The following is a 22,128-nucleotide window of genomic DNA, read 5'->3' as shown; positions in this document are numbered from 1 at the left end:
ATTTTCCCATGTCTCCATATAAGAAGCTTTCCCTGTAGAGTGAGTGAGGCACGAATATGTAACCAAAATACCCCCCCCCCCCTCCCCTGTCCCTCAGCTTTTTCACACCACATCTCGTAGTTTGTAAATTGTGGGGGGGAAGAGGTTTTTCCTTCCAGATCAATTGTAGAAATTTGTAAATTTGATGAAAACGACATTCCTCGGATTCCGGAGGTTTTAATAATTTTTTGCAATGGTTTAATGACATGGGTTTACAAGCGTAAAAAAAACTGTCCAATACGATAAAGTCCTTTATCCGTCCACCATTTAAAAGCCTCCAGATCTAGCCCGGGGGGAAAGTCCGGGTTACCAAACAGACTTGCAAGTGGTCGAACAGTTGAGAAAAGAGATGGATATTTTATAAGTTCATCCCAGAGCGCAAGTGATTGGGATAGAGACGGGACTAGAATTGAAGGTCTCTTTTTAGGGGGACACCAAAATAGGTATTCAAGCGAGCATTGTGGAGCCGCTTGTTTTTCAATATTAAGCCAATCTGGTTGTTCGAATTTAGAATAGATCATCGAGATCTGTGCTAGTCTTGCTGATAGAAAATATTTATAGAGATCAGGAAGACCTAGACCCCCCTTTTTTCTATGATGAAAAAGGGTGTTTTGGGGTATTCTATAACCAGAGGTGTTCCATGTGAATTTGACTATTTTACCCTGAAGTTTTTTCAACTGGAATTTACGGACCGGGATAGGGAGAGACCTGAAATAATATAGGATTCTAGGGAGTAATGTAATTTCAATCGAATTGATCCTGCCTAACCATGACAATTTATGTTTGGACCAAGATGAAAGATCATTTTCTAACTTCTTGAATAGTGGGGGATAATTATGTAAATATAAAGTTTCTACTCGGGCCGTCAATGTAACACCCAGATATTTGATTGAGGTATCATTCCACTCAAAATTGAATGATTGTTTTAATAACAAAACATTAAGGGCCTGAGATTTCGCATAATTGACCTTAAGGCCTGAAATTTTAGAAAAATTATTTAGGACTAGGCAGATATTGGGAAGGGAGATTAGTGGAGAGGTCAAAAAAAGAAGTATGTCATCCGCAAAGAGCCCACATTTATGCATTTGAGAACCACATGTTACCCCTTTAATATTTGTATTTTGTCGGATGGCTATAGCTAGAGTTTCAATGGCCACTGCAAAAATTAGAGGAGAAAGTGGACATCCTTGCCTAGTGCCTCTTGTAATATTAAATGGGTTGGAGTAGTGACCTTGTAGACAAATTAATGCTTTAGGGCTAGAATAAAGCGAGTGTAAGTGCGAATAAATATGGCCAGGACACTGTATCGAAGGCCTTTTGTAGGCCCAATGACAGGAGGAGACCCTGCTGCCTTTTACCTCCAACCCAATTTGATTGTAGTAAAATTTGATTGTAGTAATGATCGATTGCTCTTCTAATTTGATCTGGACCTTGTCTGCCTGGGATAAAGCCTACTTGATCTTTATGAATGTAGGAATTAATAAATGATGATAATCGATTGGCCATCATTTTTGTCAATATTTTTATGTCGTTATTTATAAGGGAGATAGGGCGGTAATTACTGATTTCTTCTGTATTTTTGTCTGGCTTCAGGATGACCGTAATGTATGCTGTGTTTAGGTGTGTGTCCAAGGGATCTCCTTGTGTTTTATCATAAAAGAATTTGGTCAGATAAGGGACTAAGACATCAGCAAAGGCTTTATAGTATGGGGTAGATAAGCCATCAGGGCCCAGAGCCGATCCCTTTTTGAGGTCTTTAATTACATCCCTTACTTCTTCCCCGTAATAGGAGCCTCCAAGAGGCTTCTGTGTGAGTTGGATAGGGTTGGAATAGGTAGGTCATCCAAGAACCTAGAAATTTAGTTTTTATCCAAATGAGAAGAAGAATTATACAAGTTGGAATAAAAATTTCAGAATGCTTCCAGGATTTTAGCAGGATTGGCAGTAGGGGGTTGACCTGATATCCTGATTTTAGGCATGGTATGGAATCTGATACTGGGAGATAATTTTGCCGCTAGTAGTGGTCCCAATTTGTTTGCTTGTGTATAAAATGTATTGCCACTCCATCTTAGGGCCTTTTTAGCCTGGGTAGTTAGAGCAAGGTTAAGATCTAGTCTAGCCCTGTCTAATGAAGCTATGGGAGTGTTTCAAATTTTAGTCATACCCGAGATGTCTGCTAGACATTGGGCCAGATTTAGATACAATGGTGTATCTTTAGTTGGGCGTAGCGTATCCTATTTACGCTACGCCGCCGCAACTTAGACAGGCAAGTGCAGTATTCACAAAGCACTTGCTCCGTAAGTTGCGGTGGCGTAGCGTAAATGGGCCGGCGTAAGCCCGCGTAATTCAAAGTAGGCTGGTAGGGGGCGTGTTGTATGGAAATTAATCGTGACCCCACGTAAATGAAGCGCCCAACGAACGGCGCATGCGCGCGCATGCTCAGTATCACGTCAAATCTTCTCTGTAAATTACGCCGGCTCAATGCTTAGTCGACGTGAACGTAACCTACGCCCATTCACGTACGACTTGCGCAAACGACGTAAAATACGACGCTGTTCCGACGTCTATACCTTAACATGACTTACCCCTGCTTTATGAGGGGTAAAGTTACGCCGGTCATACGCCTTACGTAAACAGCTTATTTTAATACGCCGGGTGCAAGTACGTTCGTGAATCGGCGTATCTAGCTCATTTGCATATTCGACACGGAAATATACGGAAGCGCCCCTAGCACCCAGCGTAAATATGCACCCCAAGATACGACGGCGTAGGAGACTTACGCCGCTCGTACTTTGGCAACAGTGAGGCGTATCTGATTCTATGAATCAGTCGCAAAGATACGACGGCGCACATTCGGACTTACGACGGCGTACGTGGAGATACGCTGTCGTAAGTCCTTTGTGAATCTGGGCCTTAATATTTAAGTGAGTTCTTCCTAAGAATTACAGGTCTACAATATAAAACAACAAATTTCTATGCAAAACAATGTACCGCTTTGACATTCAAAAATCAGACATAATCATACCGTCAGGGAGTTTAAAAATTTAAAGCGTAACTCTACTTTTTTGAAAAAAAAAAAACATTCCCCCTGGGTGATCTATGTACATTACAAGGATTATAACAAACTCTGTTGCAGATTCCTACCTTTTGTTATTCTAAAGAAATCCCTGTGTGTTTGTCTGTGCCTCCTTTTAATAATTATTCAATTACAATATGACTTGTGTGGAATTGTATACGCTATATTATTTTTTCTTTATTTGCTATTTTTACCCCCACAAAAGTGAAGTTACCCTTTAACCCTTTAGGTTTGAAACTGGGTATAAACACAGTTTCAGTACCACAGGGAACATTTAGCAAATATGCACTGCCTGTTTCCCTTACTGTGGATGGCGGTGCTTGGAGCTGCTAGGATCGAGGATCGGCCTCGGCAGGGCAGACATCGCTGGCGGATAGGACAGGTAAGTGTCCTTATTAAAAGTCAGCAGCTACAGTGTTAGTAGCTGCTGACGTTTAATTTTTTTTTGTTTTGTAATGGAACATCCGCTTTAAATACAAAGATTCCACCAGAAATAAGGAAATAACTTCTACTTTCTAGATTCAAACTTGCCAACATTCAATAATGTAAGATTCACCCAATTAGCTGCCTACATAATTCTGCCTACAAGACTGAATTCTGGCAAAAGCAAATAATAGGTTAATACCATTAAATCTTAAAATGAATATTTGAGATGATTATTAATTGTGTGCATTGCACCCCTTTGTACATGAAATGGTCAGGTGTATGTTTTTGTGCCAAAGTTGATAAATCTCAGCTTCTTCTCACCTCCAGTCTGGTTGAATCGTCTCATTGCTGTCTGGACATTGTGCTTGAAAATAGGTTCAGCATATCGATCTTTTTGTGTCTCCTCCTCCCAGTAATCAGATCCCAGTTTCTTGATCCACTCAGTCTTGGGAAAATACTCACGGGTGTCACTGTTATAACTTGTCATCTCCTTATCATCCACATATCCAACCACAGAGTACACAGGGAGTCCGGATCCTGGAGAGGAGACTCCAGTGATAGAATACCGCATAGAGTGACTGTCTGATAGAGAGACATACAAAGTGTTACATCTCATACACGCTTAATGTATATGATAAACATACATTATCATACTGACCCAGACTACTCCTGGATTGGAGCTGAAGTATAAATAAATATATTATATAAATATCTATCTATACACATACACAGTTGTATTCAAAATTATTCAACCCCCACTGAAATTGATTGTTTTGGCCAGTTTGATGTTGATTTTGATCATCCTGTCATCCTGCTTACAATTAAATCAAAGAGGCACGTGTAGGTCAGACAAATATAACATAACATTTATAATGAAATAACCACAAATGTATTTTCTGTGCTCACATCATTATCAGTTTTATTCAACCCCCAAGTGACATTCAATCTTAGTACAACATCCTTTTACAGTTATAACAGCTTTTAAATGTGAAGCATAGCTTGACACAAGTGTCTTGCAGCGATCTACGGGTATCTTCGCCCATTCGTCATGGGCAAAAGCCTCCAGTTCAGTCACATTATTAGGCTTGCGCACTGCAACTGCTTTCTTTAAGTCCCACCAGAGGTTCTCAATCAGATCATTGTCCTGTTGAAAGGTCCAACGTCTCCCAAGCCTCAGGTTTGTGACGGACTGCATCACATTGTCATCCAATATTTCCTGGTACTGAAGAGAATTCATGGTACCTTGCACACGCTGAAGCTTCCCTGTACCTGCAGAAGCAAAACAGCCCCAAAGCATGATTGACCCCCGCCATGCTTCACAGTAGGCAATGTGTTCTTTTCATCATAGGCCTTGTTCTTCCTCCTCCAAACATAGCGTTGATCCATGGGCCCAAACAGTTCTAATTTTGTTTCATCAGTCCACAGAACACAATCCCAAAACTTCTGTGGTTTGTCCACATGACCTTTGGCATACTGCAGTCGACTCTTCTTATTCTTTGGAGACAGCAAGGGGGTGCGCCTGGGAGTTCTGGCATGGAGGCCTTCATTACGCAGTGTGCGCTGTATTGTCTGAGCAGAAACTTCAGTACCCACATCTGACAAATCTTTTCTCAGTTCCCCAGCAGTCACACGGGGACTTTTCTCCACTCTACGCTTCAGGTAGCGCACAGCAGTCGAAGTCAGCATCTTCTTTCTGCCACGACCAGGTAGCGTTTCAACAGTGCCCTTTGCCTTGAATTTGCGAATGATGCTTCCTATGGTGTCTCTTGGTATGTTTAACATCTTTGCAATCTTCTTATAGCCATTGCCCTTCCTGTGAAGGGTAATCACCTCTTCTCTTGTCTTCCTGGACCATTCTCTTGACTTCCCCATGTTTGTAACCACACCAGTAAATGTCTAGAAGGAGCTGAGTATCACAGTCATTTTAAAGCTGCCTAATTGGTGCTTATTAGGCTTTATTGCTGCTCCCTGACATCCACAGGTGTTTTCAATACCTGATTGAAAACACTTCAATGAACCTCTGTTCTTCAGAGTGGTAGTCTTTAAGGGGTTGAATAATTGTGTAAATGAAGATTTCACAAAAGAAACATTGACTACTGTATTACAAAACCAATTGATGTCATTTTAGTTGCATATGGTTCTTTAAGAAGTCCTTGTAGGATTTCATTCTGAATACAATTATAAATGTACACTAAATTCCCCAAAACCCTTTACAGCATTGGGGGGTTGAATAATTTTGAACACAACTGTATATACACATACACACACACACTATATTACATCACCAAAAGTATTGGGGCGCCTGCCTTTACATGCACATGAAGTTTAATGGCATCCCAGTCTTAGCCTGTAGGGTTCAAAATTGAGTTGGCCTTGAAAAAGTATTCATTCCCCTTGAAATTGAATTGAAAGTGGAAGGAAAATGATAAATGGTTTTCAATTCTTTTAACAAATAAATATGTGAAAAGTGTGGGGGGTACATTTGTATAGCGCCCCCTTTCTTTGCAATTACAGCTGCAAGTCTTTTTGGGGATGTCTCTACCAGCTTTGCACATCTAGAGAGGGACATTTTTGCCCATTCTTCTTCTTTGCAAAATGTCTCAAACTCTGTCAGATTGGATGTAGTGTCTGTGATCAGCAACTTTCAGGTCTGGACTTTGACTGGGCCATTATAACACATGAATATGCTTTGATCTAAACCATTCCATTGTAGCTCTGGCTGTAGGTTTAGGGTCGTTGTCCTGCTGGAAGGTGAACCTCCGTCCCAGTCTCAAGTCTTTTGCAGACTCTCAGGCCCCGTACACATGTCCGAGAAACTCGACGGGCAAAACACATCGTTTTGCTCGTCGAGTTCCTTGTGAAGCCGCCGAGGATCTCGGCGAGCCAAGTTTCCCCATTGACTAACGAGGAAATAGAGAACATGCTCTCTATTTGGCTCGACGAGTTCCTCGTCGGTTTCCTCGGCCAAAAGTGTACACACAACCGGGTTTCTCGGCAGAATACGTCTCCCATCGAGTTTCTGGCTGAATTCTGCAGAGAAACTCGGTCATGTGTACGGAGCCTAACAGGGTTTCCTCTAATGCCGTGTACACACAGTCGTTTTTTGTGATGGAAAAAAAACTTAATTTTTTCTCATGAAAAAAACAAAGTTTTTCAAACTTCATTTTAAAAAACGACGTTGCCTACACACCATTGTTTTTTTCAAAATGCTCTAGCAAAGCGCGGTTACGTTCAGCACGTACGGCGGCACTCTGTTCCATTCAAGCTCGCGTCATAACTTGCTTCTGAGCATGCGCGGGTTTAAAAACGTTGTTTTGAAAAACGACATAAAAAATTGAAGCATGTTCGAATTTTTTTTTGTCATTTTTCAGAATACATAAAACAACGTTTTCCCCACACACGGTCATTTTAAATGACGTTTTTAAAAATTTCGGGTTTTTTTCATCACAAAAAACGACCGTGTGTACGCGGCATAAGATTGCCCTGTATTTGGCTCCATCCATCTTCCCATCAACTCTGACCAGCTTCCCTGTCGAAGAAAAGCATCCCCACAATATGATGCTGCCACCACCATGTTTCACAGTGCGGATGGTGTGTTCAGGGTTATGTGCAGTGTTAGTTTTCCCCGCAACACATATAGGTAGATTCAGAAAGAGTTAGGCCGGCTTATCTACAGATAAGCCGGCCTCATTTCCATACAGCACGCCCCCCTCCAAGCAATTTGAATTAGGCGCCCTTACGCCCGCCGTGTTTACACTACGCCGCCCTAAGTAAGGAGGTAAGTGCTTTCTGAATCATGTACTTTCCTCTCTTACTTAAGGCGGCGTAGTGTAAACACGCTAGGCTACGCTGTCCTTAAGTTTAGGCGCCCTTACCTGAATCTACCCAATAGTGTTTTGCTTTTAGGCCAAAAAGTTCAATTTTGGTCTCATCTGAATAAGAGCACCTTCTTGCACATGTTTGCTGTGTCCCCCACATGGCTTCTCACAAACTGCAAACAGTATTTCTTATGGCTTTCTTTCAACAATGTCTTTCTTCTTGTCACTCTTCCATAAAGGGCAGATTTGTGGAGAGCACAACTAATAGTTGTCCTGTGTACAGATTCTCCCACCTGAGCTGTGGATCTCTGCAGCTCCTACAGAGGTTACCATGGACCTCTTGGCTGCATCTCTGATTAATGCTCTCCTTGCCCGGTGTGTCAGTTTAGATGGACGGCCATGTCTTGGTAGGTTTGCAGTTGTGCCATACTCTTTTCATTTTCGGATGATGGATTAAACAGAGCTCCGTGAGATGTTCAAAGCTTGGGATATTTTTTTCTAACCTAACCGTGCTTTAAACTTCTCCACAACTTTACGCCTGACCTGTCTGGTGTGTTCTTTGGCCTTCATGATGCTGTTTGTTCACTAAGGTTCTCTAACAAACCTATGAGGGCTTCACAGAACAGCTGTACTTATACTGAAATTAAACTACACACAGGTGGACTCTATTTACTAATTAGATGACGTCTGAAGGCAATTGGTTCCACTAGATTTTTGTTTTTTTAGTTATGGGTATCAGAATAAAGGGGGCTGAATACAAATGCACCCCACACTTTTCACATATTTTTTTGTAAAAAAAAAAATGAAAACTATTTATAATTTTCTTTCAACTTCACAATTATGTACCACTTTGTGTTTGTCTATCACATAAAATCCCAAATAAAATACATTAACGCTTTTGGTTGTAACATGGCAAAATGTGGAGAATTTCAAGGGGTATGAATACTTTTTCAAGGCACTGTATAACAGCTTCAAGTCTTCTGGGAAGGTTGTCCACATGTATTAGGAGTGTGTCTATGGGAATGTTTGACCATTCTTACAGAAGTGCATTTGTGAGGTCAGGTCAGTGTGTTGGACGAGAAGGCCTGGCTCGCAGTCTCCGCTCCAATTCACCCCAAAGGTGTTGTATCAGGTTGAGGTCAGGATTCTGTGCAGGCCAGAAAGGTCTTGGTATGCTGATGCCTTAAAGTGGATGTGAACCTGATTCGTAAATTTGACCTGGGTACATATATCTGCAGTGTTATCTTATCTCTTTTCAAAGCCCTAAGGGCCAAATCCACAAAAGAGATACTCCGGCGTAAGCCGTCGTATCTCTGGTTCTAACTTTGGAACTGATCCTCAGAAGCAGTTTTCCATAGTTAGGCAGAAGATCCGACATCTGTAAGGGACTTACACTGCCGGATCTTAGGATGCAGTACCGCATCCGCCACTGGGGGCATTTCGAGTCGAAATGCCTCTTCTGGTATGCAAATTAGCACTTAGGGCGATCCACAAAGCTTTTCTGCTTCGTTTTTTCGCCGTAAGTTTTAGTTTGCCAAGTGTAAAACTAGGGCTGCTTTTACAAAGTGTAAAGTTAGTAACACCATGTAAAAGCCCATTCAAGCGACGGCATTTGGTATGCATTCCCGAGGGAGAACTCCACGGCAATTTGTAAAATCAAAACCGGCATGGGTTCCCCCCCAGGAGCATACCAGGCCATTAGGTCTGTTATGGGTTGTAAGGAGACCCCCCCTCTGCCGAAAAATCGACGTAGGGGGTCCCCCTACAATCCATACCAGACCCGTATCCAAAGCACGCTACCCGGCCGGTCAGGAATGGGAGTGGGGACGAGCGAGCGCCCCCCCCCCTCCTGAGCCGTGCCAGGCCGCATGCCCTCAACATGGGGGGGTTGGGTGCTCTGGGGCAGGGGGGCGCACTGCGGGCCCCCCCACCCCAGAGCACCCTGTCCCCATGTTGATGAGGACAGGACCTCTTCCCGACAACCCTTGCCGTTGGTTGTCGGGGTCTGCGGGCGGGGGCTTATCGGAATCTGGGAGTCCCCTCAAATAAGGGGGCCCCCAGATACCGGCCCCCCACCCTAAGTGAATGGATATGGGGTACATCGTACCCCTATCCATTCACCTGTAGGCAAAAAGTAAAAGTTATTAAACACACAACACAAGGGTTTTTAAAATAATTTATTATTCTGCTCCGGAGGCCCCCCCTATCTTCTTTATTAGCTCTATTACCAGGGGGGGCTTCTTCTTCCACTCTCCGGGGGTCTTCTTCCACTCTCCGGGGGTCTTCTTCCGCTCTCCGGGGGGGTTTCTTCTTCCGCTCTCCGGGGGGGGGCTTCTCCGCTCTCCGGGGGTCTTCTTCTCTCTTCGCCGCTCTCCGCTGTTGACTCGGCGAACCCCGGTTCTTCTCCAGCTGTCCGGTGCCTTCTTCTTCAGCGCTGGCTGCCTGCTATCTTTGTGTGTTAGCTCAATTACTAACAGGCAGCCAGCGCGGTCTTCTGTGACGTCAAATTGCATTTGAAAGACTGCTGTGCAAATACTGTGTGACATAAAATATTGCAACAACCACCATTTTATTCTCTAGGGCAGGTGTTGACAAATTTGCTTGGAATCTAGGAGCCAGCTAAAAAAGTTAAGAGCCAGAAAACGCACCCCGTCCCGACGAGCTTGCGCGCAGAAGCGAACACATACTTGAGCAGCGCCTGCATATGTAAACGGTGTTAAAACCACACACGTGAGGTATCGCCGCGATTGGTAGAGTGAGAGCAATAATTCTAGCCCGAGACCTCCTCTGTAACTCAAAACATGCAACCTGTAGAATTTTTTAAATGTCGCCTATGGAGATTTTAAAGGGTAAAAGTTTGTTGGGATTCCACGAGCGGACGCAATTTTGAAGCGTGACATGTTGGGTATGAATTTGCTCGGCGTAACATTATCTTTCATAATATTAAAAAAAATGGGGATAACTTTACTGTTGTCTTATTTTTTAATTAAAAAAAGTGTAATTTTTTCCCAAAAAAGTGCGCTTGTAAGACCGCTGTGCAAATACGGTGTGACAGAAAGTATTGCAACGATTGCCATTTTATTCTCTAGGGTGTTAGGATAAAAAATATATATAATGTTTGGGGGTTCTAATTAGAGGGAAGAAGATGGCAGTGAAAATAGTGAAAAATGACATTAGAATTGCTGTTTAACTTGTAATGCTTAACTTGTAATACCAATGGCCACCACCAGATGGCGCCAGCTCACATCTGGTGGTAATAACTTGTAATACCAACGACTCACCACCAGATGGCGCCAGCTCACAAAAAAAATAACAAAAAATTTGCCCACCTTCCAAGCCAAGTCGCCAGGACACTATTTCTAGTCGCCATGGCGACCTGGCGACCGGGATTTGTCGAGCCCTGCTCTAGAGTGTCTGCTAAAAATATATATACAATGTTTAGGGGTAACAAGTAATTTTCTAGCAAAAAAATACAGATTATAACTTGTAAGCAACAAGTGTCAGAAAAAGGTTTAGTCCTTACGTGGTTAAACTGCCTTCATTTACAGACCAAAGTTCACCCTTTTGATCAAAAAATTGAATGTTACTTTGTTTGTAGTTATCTCTGATGTTGTAATAAACTTGGCAGGCTGCCTGGATTTTTTTTTTGTGTGTCAGCTGTCAGAAGTGAGCAGAGAACTCTGCACTTGTTACATAGAATCGGGGGAAATGCTTTTCACCTATCTTGAGTAGTGCAAAGGTATGGCTGATTGGATACAAATTGAAAGTGTTGTCTAGGTTTGACCTCATATTATATGGGTTTTGGTAAGGGTCCATGCACAATGGCTTAGAGTGGATGTAAACCCGAAAATTTTATTTTTAGATGTCACAATGTACAGCAGGGATGCCCAACCAGTGGCCGGGGGCCACATGTGGCCCGTGGAGCCCTCTGATGTGGCCCGCGACCTCCTGCTCTGGGATGACTGGTTGGCAAGCCCAGATTTCAGGTTGCCGACTTGCCAGCCGAGAGCATCGGTGTTGTAAATGAGGTCGGTGGTAGAGGAAGCAAGTGGCTTTTCAGAAAGTGCACCACACCTGCAGGATATAATAGACTTCTATAGCAAAGTGCAGCTAACCGGCGGGAAAACCACAGGTACACTGCGCCACAATAGATCATAGACCATCAGTGTAAAAGCAGCCCTAGGCCCCTTTCACATGATCGGTCCAACCCAATTGGACCCTCCATTCACCTCTATGGAGCGGCAGATGTAAACAGACTTTTGTCCATTTACACCTGCCTACCTCCAATTCGATCTGCTAAAAAAAACAGAAGTGGATCTATCTGATTGGATCGGAGGGCCCATAGAGTAGATTGGGCTGTGTCTGTGTCTGCTTTTCATATGCAGACTGGACACAAACCTGTCATCTGCCCACTCCGCTCACTGTGGACCACGACTGGTTACTAAATCGCTTAAGTGGTCCTCGGCCTTCAAAAGGTTGGGCACCCCTGATGTACAGTATAAGATTTCCTATCATCTGTGCCCAGTCTTGCCACACAGAGTTAATCCAGCTCTGAGCAATCCTCTTTTATTGTTCAGTGAAATACAACGGACTTACAGAGAAAAACCTTAGTCCGTTCTTCCCCCTTGCTGTGAGTGACAGGTTATTTACATATCTCATGCACTAGCCTGGAGACAGGCATTATTTTTTATTTCCCACCCCCACTCCTTTTCTGAAGTCATGTGGTTACTTTTCTGGATTTTGACTGGATGTTAGTGATCATAGCAGAATTTAGTGTAAGGAATACATAGGAGAATATGCATGTTGACAAGGGGAGTGTAGAGGTGGGCGGGGAGTCTACTGACATCATGACTTCACCCACATAGCTCCAGACAACAGACCCACCCACAGAATCTGCAGTTTTTCAGTTCTTATAACAGACAGAGGGGAGACATTTGACAGGTAAGGATACATGCAGGAGGCATCTATATCCTTATAGATCAGCACTATGGCAGTAGTTTAGAAAGGATGAGAGTGGGTTTACATCCACTTTAAAAATCATTGCTTGACTTCAACAGGAGTTTTGTGTTTTGCCTGTAGAAGCAGCTCAAAGTTATCCTATGGCAGGGATATGCAATTAGCGGACCTCCAGCTGTTGCAGAACTACAAGTCCCACGAGGCATTGCAAGACACTGACAGCCACAAGCATGATACCCAGAGGCATGATTGGATTTGTAGTTTTCCAACAGCTGGAGGTCCACTAATTGCATACCCCTGTCCTATGGGGTTGATTGGCTACCATGCAGAGCTGCACCAGATTTTGCCATCTCCAGTTTTAGTAAATCAACCCTAATGTGTCCCCACACATTAGGACGATTAGAGGCATATTTTAAGCTCAGCGTTTAAAGGCAGGAAAAAACCCCATGAAAAACAAGAGAAGGGCACACTGACCCAGTGCAATTCCATTTAAAACATTTATTAAAGAATAAAAAGGGACACAAACCATACTCACAAACATAGGTGGTATAAACGCATGTCAAAGTACAATAAAACTGGACACTTCCAGGAGACCAAAACATGTCCGTGTTGGCTAGGCTTGTGCGTTTCCAGAGGCTCTGAAGAAGAGGGTCCTCCCTGGAAACGCTTCAGCCTAGCCAACACGGACACATTCTGGTCTCCTTGCTTTGTTGGAGTGTCCCAGCAGTCCTGGAGGCATTCAGTTATATTGTACTTTGACATGCGTTTATACCACCTACGTTTGTGAGTTTGTGTCCCTTTTTATTCTTTAACCACTTAAGACCCGGACCTTTATGCAGGTAAAGGACCTGGCCAGTTTTTGCGATTCGGCACTGCGTCGATTTAACTGACAATTGCGCGGTCGTACGATGTGGCTCCCAAACAAAATTAGCGTCCTTTTTTTCCCCACAAATAGAGCTTTCTTTTGGTGGTATTTGATCACCTCTGCAGTTTTTATTTTTTGCGCTATAAACAAAAATAGAGCAACAATTTTGCAAAAAATTCAATATTTTTTACTTTTTGCTATAATAAATATCCCCCAAAAAGATATAAAAAAAGCGTTTTTTTCCCTCAGTTTAGGCCGATACGTATTCTTCTACATATTTTTGGTAAAAAAAAAATCGCAATAAGCGTTTATCGATTGGTTTGCAGAAAATTTATAGTTTACAAAATAGGGGATAGTTTTATTGCATTTTTATTAATTATTTTTTTTTTACTACTAATGGCGGCGATCAGCGATTTTTTTTGTGACTGCGACATTATGGCGGACACATCGGACAATTTTGACACATTTTTGCAACCATTGTCATTTTCACAGCAAAAAATGCTATAAAAATGCATTGTTTACTGTGAAAATGACAATTGCAGTTTGGGAGTTAACCACAGGGGGCACTGTAGGGGTTTTGTGTGACCTCATATGTTTTTCTAACTGTAGGGGGGCGGGGCTGGACATGTGTCATCATTGATCATGTTTCCCTATATTAGGGAACACACGATCAATGAAGCTGCCACTGTGAAGAACGGGGAAGCTGTGTTTACACACAGCTCTCCCCGTTCTTCAGCTCCGGGTACCAATCGTGGGACTCCAGTGGAGATCGGGTCCGCGGGCCCCGTGGCCACGGAGCTTCGCGACCCACGGCTGGGCACTTAAAGAGGACGTACAGGTACGTGCTTGTGCCCAGCCGTGCCATTCTGTCGACGTATATATCTGCAGGTCCTTAAAGGGGTTGTAAAGACAAAAATATTTTCCTCTTAAATTAAAGTCGGACAGTAGCTGATAAAGTAAAAAATAATGTTTTGCATTATAACTAGTTTGATACCTGTTGAAATCGAGCTGTTTTATTCACCTCCAGCACTCCTGAATCATTATTCTCACTGACTTCCTGGTTTGCGGTGCGCATTCATTCTTGCTAAATCACGGCCTAATGGGAACTACAGTTCCCATTAGGCTTAGCCTCCATGCCTGTGAGGGATAAGAGAGCATCTTCACGCAGGGCTGTAGTCATAGGGAGGGGGTGAGCACATTCTGCTTTCCACCATGCAAAACGGCTCAGATGCTGGTGGGAAGCAAGAAGAGGAGAGACAGGAAATGGCATTTTCACACCTGGATTACTGTATTTTGGAGGTCAAAAGGAAAAATTAGGTAAGTGATATTTAAATGCTCTAGCTTACAGCAATTAATTGATCTAATAAAAAACGAACCTTTAGTGTTCCTTTAAGTGGTTAATAAATGTTTTTAACCACTTCAATACCGGGCACTTACACCCCCTTCCTGCCCAAGCCAATTTTCAGCTTTCAGCTGTCGCTGTTTAAATGACAATTGCGCAATCATGCAACACTGTACCCAAACAGAATTTTTATAATTTTGGGCCAGATTCAAAAAGCACTTACGCCGACTTAACTCGAGATGCGCGGCGTAATTGAAAAATGCGCCGCGCGTATCTTTGCGCCGTATCCTCAAAACGAGATACGCCTGAAATCCATTTTTTTCCGTCCTACCTAAAAGAATTACACCGGCGCTTCTTCGCGCGCAAAATACGCTAGACACACCACTGTTTTGATAGGCAAAGATGCAAATGAGGGAGATAAGGCGATCCACAAAATTAAGTGTGTGCGGCGTAGATTACGCCCTGTGCGCATCTGCTAGTTTCTTGGTGTAAAATTACACTTTATAAAAGGGGCATCCATGCTCATAACTATACTAGTGACTTTAGTAACCGAGAGTACCCCCTCTTCTGAGGGAACAGCAGTCAGGAGACGCCTCGCAGAATGCATCTTTGCACAGTAAACACACACATTAATCATGGCACAATGAGAATGCATGCATGCACACCCACTGTGGTCCCTAGCACAGACACATCACATGCACATCTAATTGGATTAGATCCAAGTACCCCCCAATGGTACTTGGGAGCAGTAACGCCCCACCACGGCTCCAATTATGTCACTGTGCATTCATACACCATTCACACGGACCTGGGATCACTTCTCCCTGGTCTTGGGGATCCCTACTCCACCAAAACTGAGGGTGACACCCTTATTTAATCAGGAATGCCACCCCCACATTCATACATCATTCACACACATAAAACAAATCATAAGCACAGTATAATAAAAAAATAATAAAAATCAAAAATCAAAAGTACCCCCAAACTTAACGTGAGCTACGCCTGGGCCGGCCACGGCCAACCAGGGGAGACTCCTGGGGGGGGGAGCAGGAGACTCATGGGGGGGTGAGCAGGGGAAGGAGGAGCCTCCCCTGGTGACTGTCCTCCTGCTGGCCTGCCCTCCAAGGCCACTGCTATCCTGTTCAGACTGAGTGTGAGGGCAGCCGTATTGGCCTGGACAGCCCGGGTGTTGTCCTGGACAGCCTGGGTCAGGGCACTCACCTCCTGGGCCACGCCTGTTGTTGCGGTCTGCAGCTCACAAAAGCATGTGATGACCGCCAAGGAGTTTGTGGCCACGTGAGTGATTCCTTAATTGAGCCCAGGCTGTCCTCCATCTGGGTCAAAGTCCGGTTGATCTGACCTAGATGGCGTGTCTGAAGGGCATTGTCCCTCTGCAGATTGGCCAGCAGACACTCGGCCACCCCCCTGGTCTTATGGGTAGACTTCCTGCCTGCAGCTGAGTCTTGTGGCCTGGGAGGAGGGGAGAGAGAGACCCTTGTGGGGAGGCCTGTTGGGGGAAGAGTGGGAGGGGCTACCCCTGATGGTGGCCTGACTGCTGCCAGCCTCAGGGGTAGCCTCAGGGGGAACCACATCCGAAGCCAAAAGGATTTCCCTGGCAATGTCCATATCTTCATCCTCATCCTCCCCCCCCTCATCCTCCTCCCCCTCAACCTCCTCATGATGTGAGGTGTGGCCACTCCCCTCCCCTGGGGACTCCTGCCATTCTTGGGGCTCTTCTGCAGCCTGTTGTCCTGGGGGTGGTGCAGCCTGGCCTGATGGCCCAGCAACCTCCTGGCCTGATGGCCCAGCAATCTCCTGGCCATCTGTGGAGGACACAAAACATTCACAGGTTGGAGGATCCACACACTTGGCACATATTCCCTTCCCCCACCCACACATGCTACTCACCAGATAGAAAAACCCCAAAATTACCTGTCCTCACAGGAGAATCAGATTCAAAGCCAGGCAGGCCCACCACCTGCTGGCTATGGAAGCACCGGGCCACTGCCCATTCCTCCTCAGTCAGCCTGACGGAGCAGGGTGGGCCTCCTCCAGTACCCGTGGCATGGGCATTTATCTTGGCCATCTTGTCACGGACCAGGCTCCTAAGATCGTTGATCTTCTTCTGAATCCCACCGGGGGTCCTCGTCTCCCCCCCCCTCCGCATTGATCTGATCAGTAATTTGCTGTATGATCTCCTTCCTCCTGGCCGGGGGGGTGTTCCGGCATTCAGGGCCATGCAAATAACGCCCGAAACGGGTGATGGCCCTAGCAAGTATCTGCTTTTCTCTCAGAAAAATTCAGCTTCCTGCGCTTCGGTGCCATAACACCCAACACTCAGCACCAAACACAAAAAACAAACACAACAAACAAACACAAATACTCACAGAACAAACAAACACAAAAAGACACAGAACAAACACACACAAAAATCAAACCGCAAACACAAGACACCAAAATCAAACAACACAAGCAGACAGCTAATACAAATTCAAAAACAAACACCAAAAAAACAAACAGAAAAAAACACTCAGAAAAAAAACACAGCTACTACAATCTACTACTCCTCCAAATCTTTTATCTAACAATACACTCACCAACACACACCAACAGACGACAGAGCAAAAGACACTTGCTTTAGGAAAGGGGAACACAGGGATGTACTTTTGCAAGGGAAGTGTGTTTGTCTGGGGCTATTTATACACAGGGCGCTTGGCCTTTTACCTATCTCACTGATTGCACGGAGCTGAGTTCTGAGCATGCCCAGTGAGGTGCAGATTCGTGCGCGCATGCGCAGTACGGCCGGCCCTTCATTTGCATGGGGTCACGGCTCATTACAATGGAGCACGCCCACTTCCTTCCCACTTGCAATAATCCCGCCTTGCGCTTCGGGATTTAAGTTACGCTGGCGCAAATTTGGGCGCAAATGCGCTGTGGATACGGCACTTACGACACAAAATTAAGGCGCCGTATCTTAAATGACATACGTTTGGAGTAACTTAATTTGCGCCGCTCTACGTGAATCTGGCCCTTTGTTCCCATAAATAGAGCTTTCTGTTGGTGGTATTTGATTGCCTCTGCGGTTTTCATTTTTTGCACTATAAACAAAAATAGAGCGACAATCTTGAAAAAAAATATGTTTTTCTTTTGTTTCTGTTATAACATTTTGTAAATAAGTATGTTTTCTCCTTCACTGACGGGCATTGATAAGGCAGCACTGATGAGGTGGCACTGATAGGCAGCACTGATGGGCATTGATATGCGGCACTGATGGGCACTCATGGGTGGCACTGAAAGGCTGCACTGATGGGTACTGATAGGCGGCACTAGTGGGCACTGATATGTCGCACTGATGGGCACTGATAAATGGCACTGATAGGCATCACTGATGGCACTGGTAGGCATTGGGGATGGACACTGATTGTCAGCTGCCTGGGCACTGATGGGCATTTCCCTGGTGGTCTAGGGTGGCATACCTGGTGGTCCAGTATTTTTGCCTTCCCTGGTGGTCCTGGAGGCATCCCTGGTGGTCCTGGGCAGGCATCCAAGGGGGGGCTGCGCTGATAAACAATCAGCACAGACCCTCCCTGTCAGGAGAGCAGCCGATCTGTCAGACGCGAGTGAGGAAAATCCAATCAACCGCTCTTCCTGTTTACATTGTGATCAGCCGTGATTGGACATTTATTATATTATAATTTATGATTTTGTGTTTCAAATCTTATCATACCAGAGATGTTTACTAGACTCTTTTTTGGACAGAATTAAGTGAATTATTGTTAAGAATTACAGGCCTACAATATAAGACGCCAAATTTCCATGCAAAACATTGTACCGCTTTGACATGCAAGAATCTGACATAATCATGCCGCCGGGGAGGTTAAATCGAACCATCATTCATTTTTTCATCTTTCCATCTATTAAATCTTCTGCCCTTGTTGTTGTTTTAACTTTGGATAGTATAACCTTTTTGTTTCTGCCAGTAAATAAATTTTACACCCCACTTCCTTTTTCTTGTCTGGTCATTAGCCTAGGCTTATCACATCATACACAACTCTCTCCCTCACTCTCCTGAGAGTTTGTCAGTCATAAGAGGGCCAATGAGAGCTGGAGGTGTGCCTCTGTGTAAATCCAGGAAGTGAACAGGCAGCAGCTTCAGCAGCCCACAGTTAAAATGGATGCAGCCAGACTCTGTGGAGTGAGATTTTTGCAGCATATTTGGCACAGTACAGAATCACAGTATACATAAAAAAAATGCGCCTAAACATAGTAGAAAGATTATATTTTCAGTGCATAAAATGCTGAATGAAGCCCTAACCATTTTTTATTTTGGATGAAGTGGGGACATTTTTAGATACTCTCTCAGGTTCTTTCTTCTTTTTTTTTGCTGTCTGTGTCTTCATTGAGAAGATTTTGTGTTCTATTATAACTAGGAGATGATGAGAGGGGATTAGCCATAAAACAATACAATGCAGCTCCACAATCTGTGACCAGACAGACGTTCTATACTATAAATAAGTGCAGCTTAAAATAGAATTTCAGCCTAAGTTTTTATTTCAAATGTTAAATAGAATAGGGAAGGATTATAAAACCTAGTGATCTAAATGTAAAATGTAACAGTTGTCTGCAGCAGAGGGGAAATCTTCCATCATGGACACATGTTATGATGACATTGGTTAAAGCGTAGTTCCACCCAAGAATGGAACTTCCACTTTTTGGAACCCTCCCCCCTCTGGTGTCACATTTGGCACCTTTCAGGGGGGAGGGGGAACAGATACCTGTATAATACAGGTATTTGCTCCCACTACCGGGCATAGATAGCCGAGCCACCCGCGGCTATCTACACCACTTCTGGCGCCTCCTCCGCCCCCCTGCTGTCTTCTGGGAGACACGCAGGTCCCAGAAGACAGCAGAGACCAGTGGGATCATGCATGCGCTGTAGGGAACCAGGAAGTGAAGCCACAAGGCTCCTGATTCCCTTACCGAAGATGGCAGCACCAGCACCCAAGAGCCAAGGCACAGATTGGCTTCAGGACCCGACATGGCGGGCGCCCTGGACAGGTAAGTGTCCTTATTTTAAAAGTCAGCAGCTGCAGTATTTGTAGCTGCTGACTTAAAAGAAAAAAAATGCCAGAACTCCGCTTTAAAGCAAAATAAAAAAACTGAAAAATCAGCACAAGGAACATCCTACAGTTAGTAGGATGTGTCCCTTGTGTTGATGCTTCTTTTTTTAGGAGAAATCCTCCTCGGTCCTTGCCGTCTTCACCCATGCTGGCATACTATTCTGGTGCAGCTGGGGTTAATAGAGCTAAAATGCTGTCACAGGCTCTTATTAAGAGAGCCCAAATATGCCGCCCTTTCTGCCCAGCAGTTCTACAGCTTCTGTGAATTAAATTTGATTGATGAATAGAAAATGGGCAGTTGATTGAAAGGCCCAACCTACCAGGGTGGGAGGGCATGGAAAGAATAGAATTTCACCTTAAAAGAGGCATCAGCACAAGGGATACATCCTACTGACTATAAGTTATGTCCCTTGTGTTGAATTTTCAGTTTTTTATTTTATTTTGTCTGCGCTTAGGCTTTAAAGGTGGATTATCCCCTCACTTTGGTTTGTTCCTTGTAACAGAAAGTGAGCTGATGTCTCCCCAGCGGGGATAGCGACAACAGTGGAAGCATGGCAGGGGTGTCCAATTCTTCATTGCTGTATCTAAACTAGATACATGTTTTGGCTGAAGTTCCATTTTAACATCACCTTACATATTTACTTTACACTTACTGAAAGGGATTCTACTGTGTCAGCCGGGATGAGATGTAAACAAGGATGTCAACATTTCTCTCCATCATCAGCTCCGTACACAAGATCAATAAAGATCCTTCAGAGCCTGGAGAGCCGTATTGTCATCTTCACACAGACAGGACATGGATGTCACTTCCACAATACTTCTACCTTTATCACTTGTTGCCTTTGTCTGAATAAGTAAATTGTGTTAATCTTGTCTGAGGCAGATTTCCCTTCACCAATTAAGTGTGCTAATGAACTCACCTGCTAAGGGATGTACTGACACTCAGAATAATGTGTATTGGGGACTCGTATGTAACCATTGTGTGATGTTGTGGGTGGACCCTTGTTCATGTGGTGACTGCAGTATTCTCAAGTGTATATAAAGAGCCTGTATTCCGTCCAATAAAGTCTGATTCCTGCTTGACCCTCAATACAGAGCCTCGTCTCGTACTTGGGGGGGGGGGGGGGGGGGATTATTTGTATGGATTTCTTGTTCGGCTGATTGGAGTGTTCGGTAGCTGCCTTTGTGTTCAGGAATAGAATGTCCTAAACGACTTTAACCCCTCTCATACTCAGGGTGTTGTTACATCACTAAACATTGATTTCTACCAACAAAGAGGGACTAATGGGGACTAGGGAAAATTGGGACTTTATATGAAACAAAACATTAAGGGCAGAACGAATCAGTGGGTAAATAAAATAGACTGTTTATTAGTAGCACATATGGATACGTTGCATTGTAGATACATAGTAATAAATAATATGTTTAATTTCATAGTAGGAACATGATCGATCAGTCATAAACATTCCAATAATATCATGATGGCCAGAGTAACACATGATAAACGATGTAACCAGCATAGATGCATGGTAATTATACATGGTAGATCAATAAGTATGTTAAAATGCATGATGGAGAAATGACTGATCAACCTCGATAAGTTCCAATATAGACATAGTAAACAATGTAACACATGGTATAGACTGTGATCAACAGCAATCAGTAGTGGTTGTTAACAGTAAAATTGAAGAATAAAAGCATGACAGGTAATATTTGTAACAATGTAGCAAATGATAACCAATGTAGCCAGCAATATTGCATGGTGGGCATACATGGTAATTCAATAATTACATATAGAGTATATAATAGTAGCATGACTAGGCGATCATGGAAAATTGCAAAAATGACATGGTAAACAATGTAACACATTGATTTCTACCATTCTATACAACACTTGGAGGAAATCCTACCAACCTAATGTATAAAATCTAATATAGTGTATGTTGATGTCTACTTACCACAATACACCCCTGACACTCCCAGAATAAGCAGGATGAGGGTGGGCATTGTACTCCTCCAATGTCTGACAAATATATATATTGTCAGATAGTATCCAGTACACTCCATAAAGTTCAGTCCAGGAGTCAAGAGGTGAGGCACTTTCACTTCTGCAACAAAAAATCAAAAAAGAATGAGCAAACATACACAGTCCGAACTTTTTGGTTTATTTTACATGAGATCATATTCTTGTGCATGTGTGTGTACAGTTGTGCTCATAAGTTTACATACCCTGGCAGAATTTATGATTTCTTGGCCATTTTTTCAGAGAATATGAATGATAACACAAACACTTCTTTCAGCCATTTATTATCAATCAACTGTGTTTACTCGTTTTAAATCATAATGGCAACAGAAACTACCCAAATGACCCTGATCAAAAGTTTACACGATTTTACATGATTTTGGCCTGATAACACGCACACAAGTTGACACAAAGGGGTTTGAATGGCTAATAAAGGTAACCACCCTCATCTGTGATCTGTTTG

The 22,128-nt window shown here is 43.7% G+C and overlaps 1 protein-coding gene across 1 annotated transcript in view; it reads right to left on the bottom strand.

Moving 5' to 3' along the window:
• LOC120922134 (class I histocompatibility antigen, F10 alpha chain-like) overlaps positions 1-21,759 on the bottom strand; it is a gene marked incomplete at its 3' end in the record, with an annotated part of 60,089 nt that extends 38,330 nt beyond the window's left edge. The window contains exons 1-2 of the mRNA XM_040334608.1: positions 21,601-21,759; positions 3,863-4,123 (exon numbers count right to left, since the gene is read on the bottom strand). Coding sequence (XP_040190542.1) covers positions 3,863-4,123; positions 21,601-21,709 — 370 coding nt within the window. The remainder of the gene's footprint in view (positions 1-3,862; positions 4,124-21,600) is intronic.
• Between the last annotated feature and the right edge of the window lie 369 nt (positions 21,760-22,128).

The sequence above is a fragment of the Rana temporaria genome, unplaced genomic scaffold, assembly GCF_905171775.1.
Source record: "Rana temporaria unplaced genomic scaffold, aRanTem1.1, whole genome shotgun sequence".
Taxonomy (NCBI): domain Eukaryota; kingdom Metazoa; phylum Chordata; class Amphibia; order Anura; family Ranidae; genus Rana; species Rana temporaria.
This window is presented reverse-complemented; position numbering and strand designations above follow the sequence as displayed.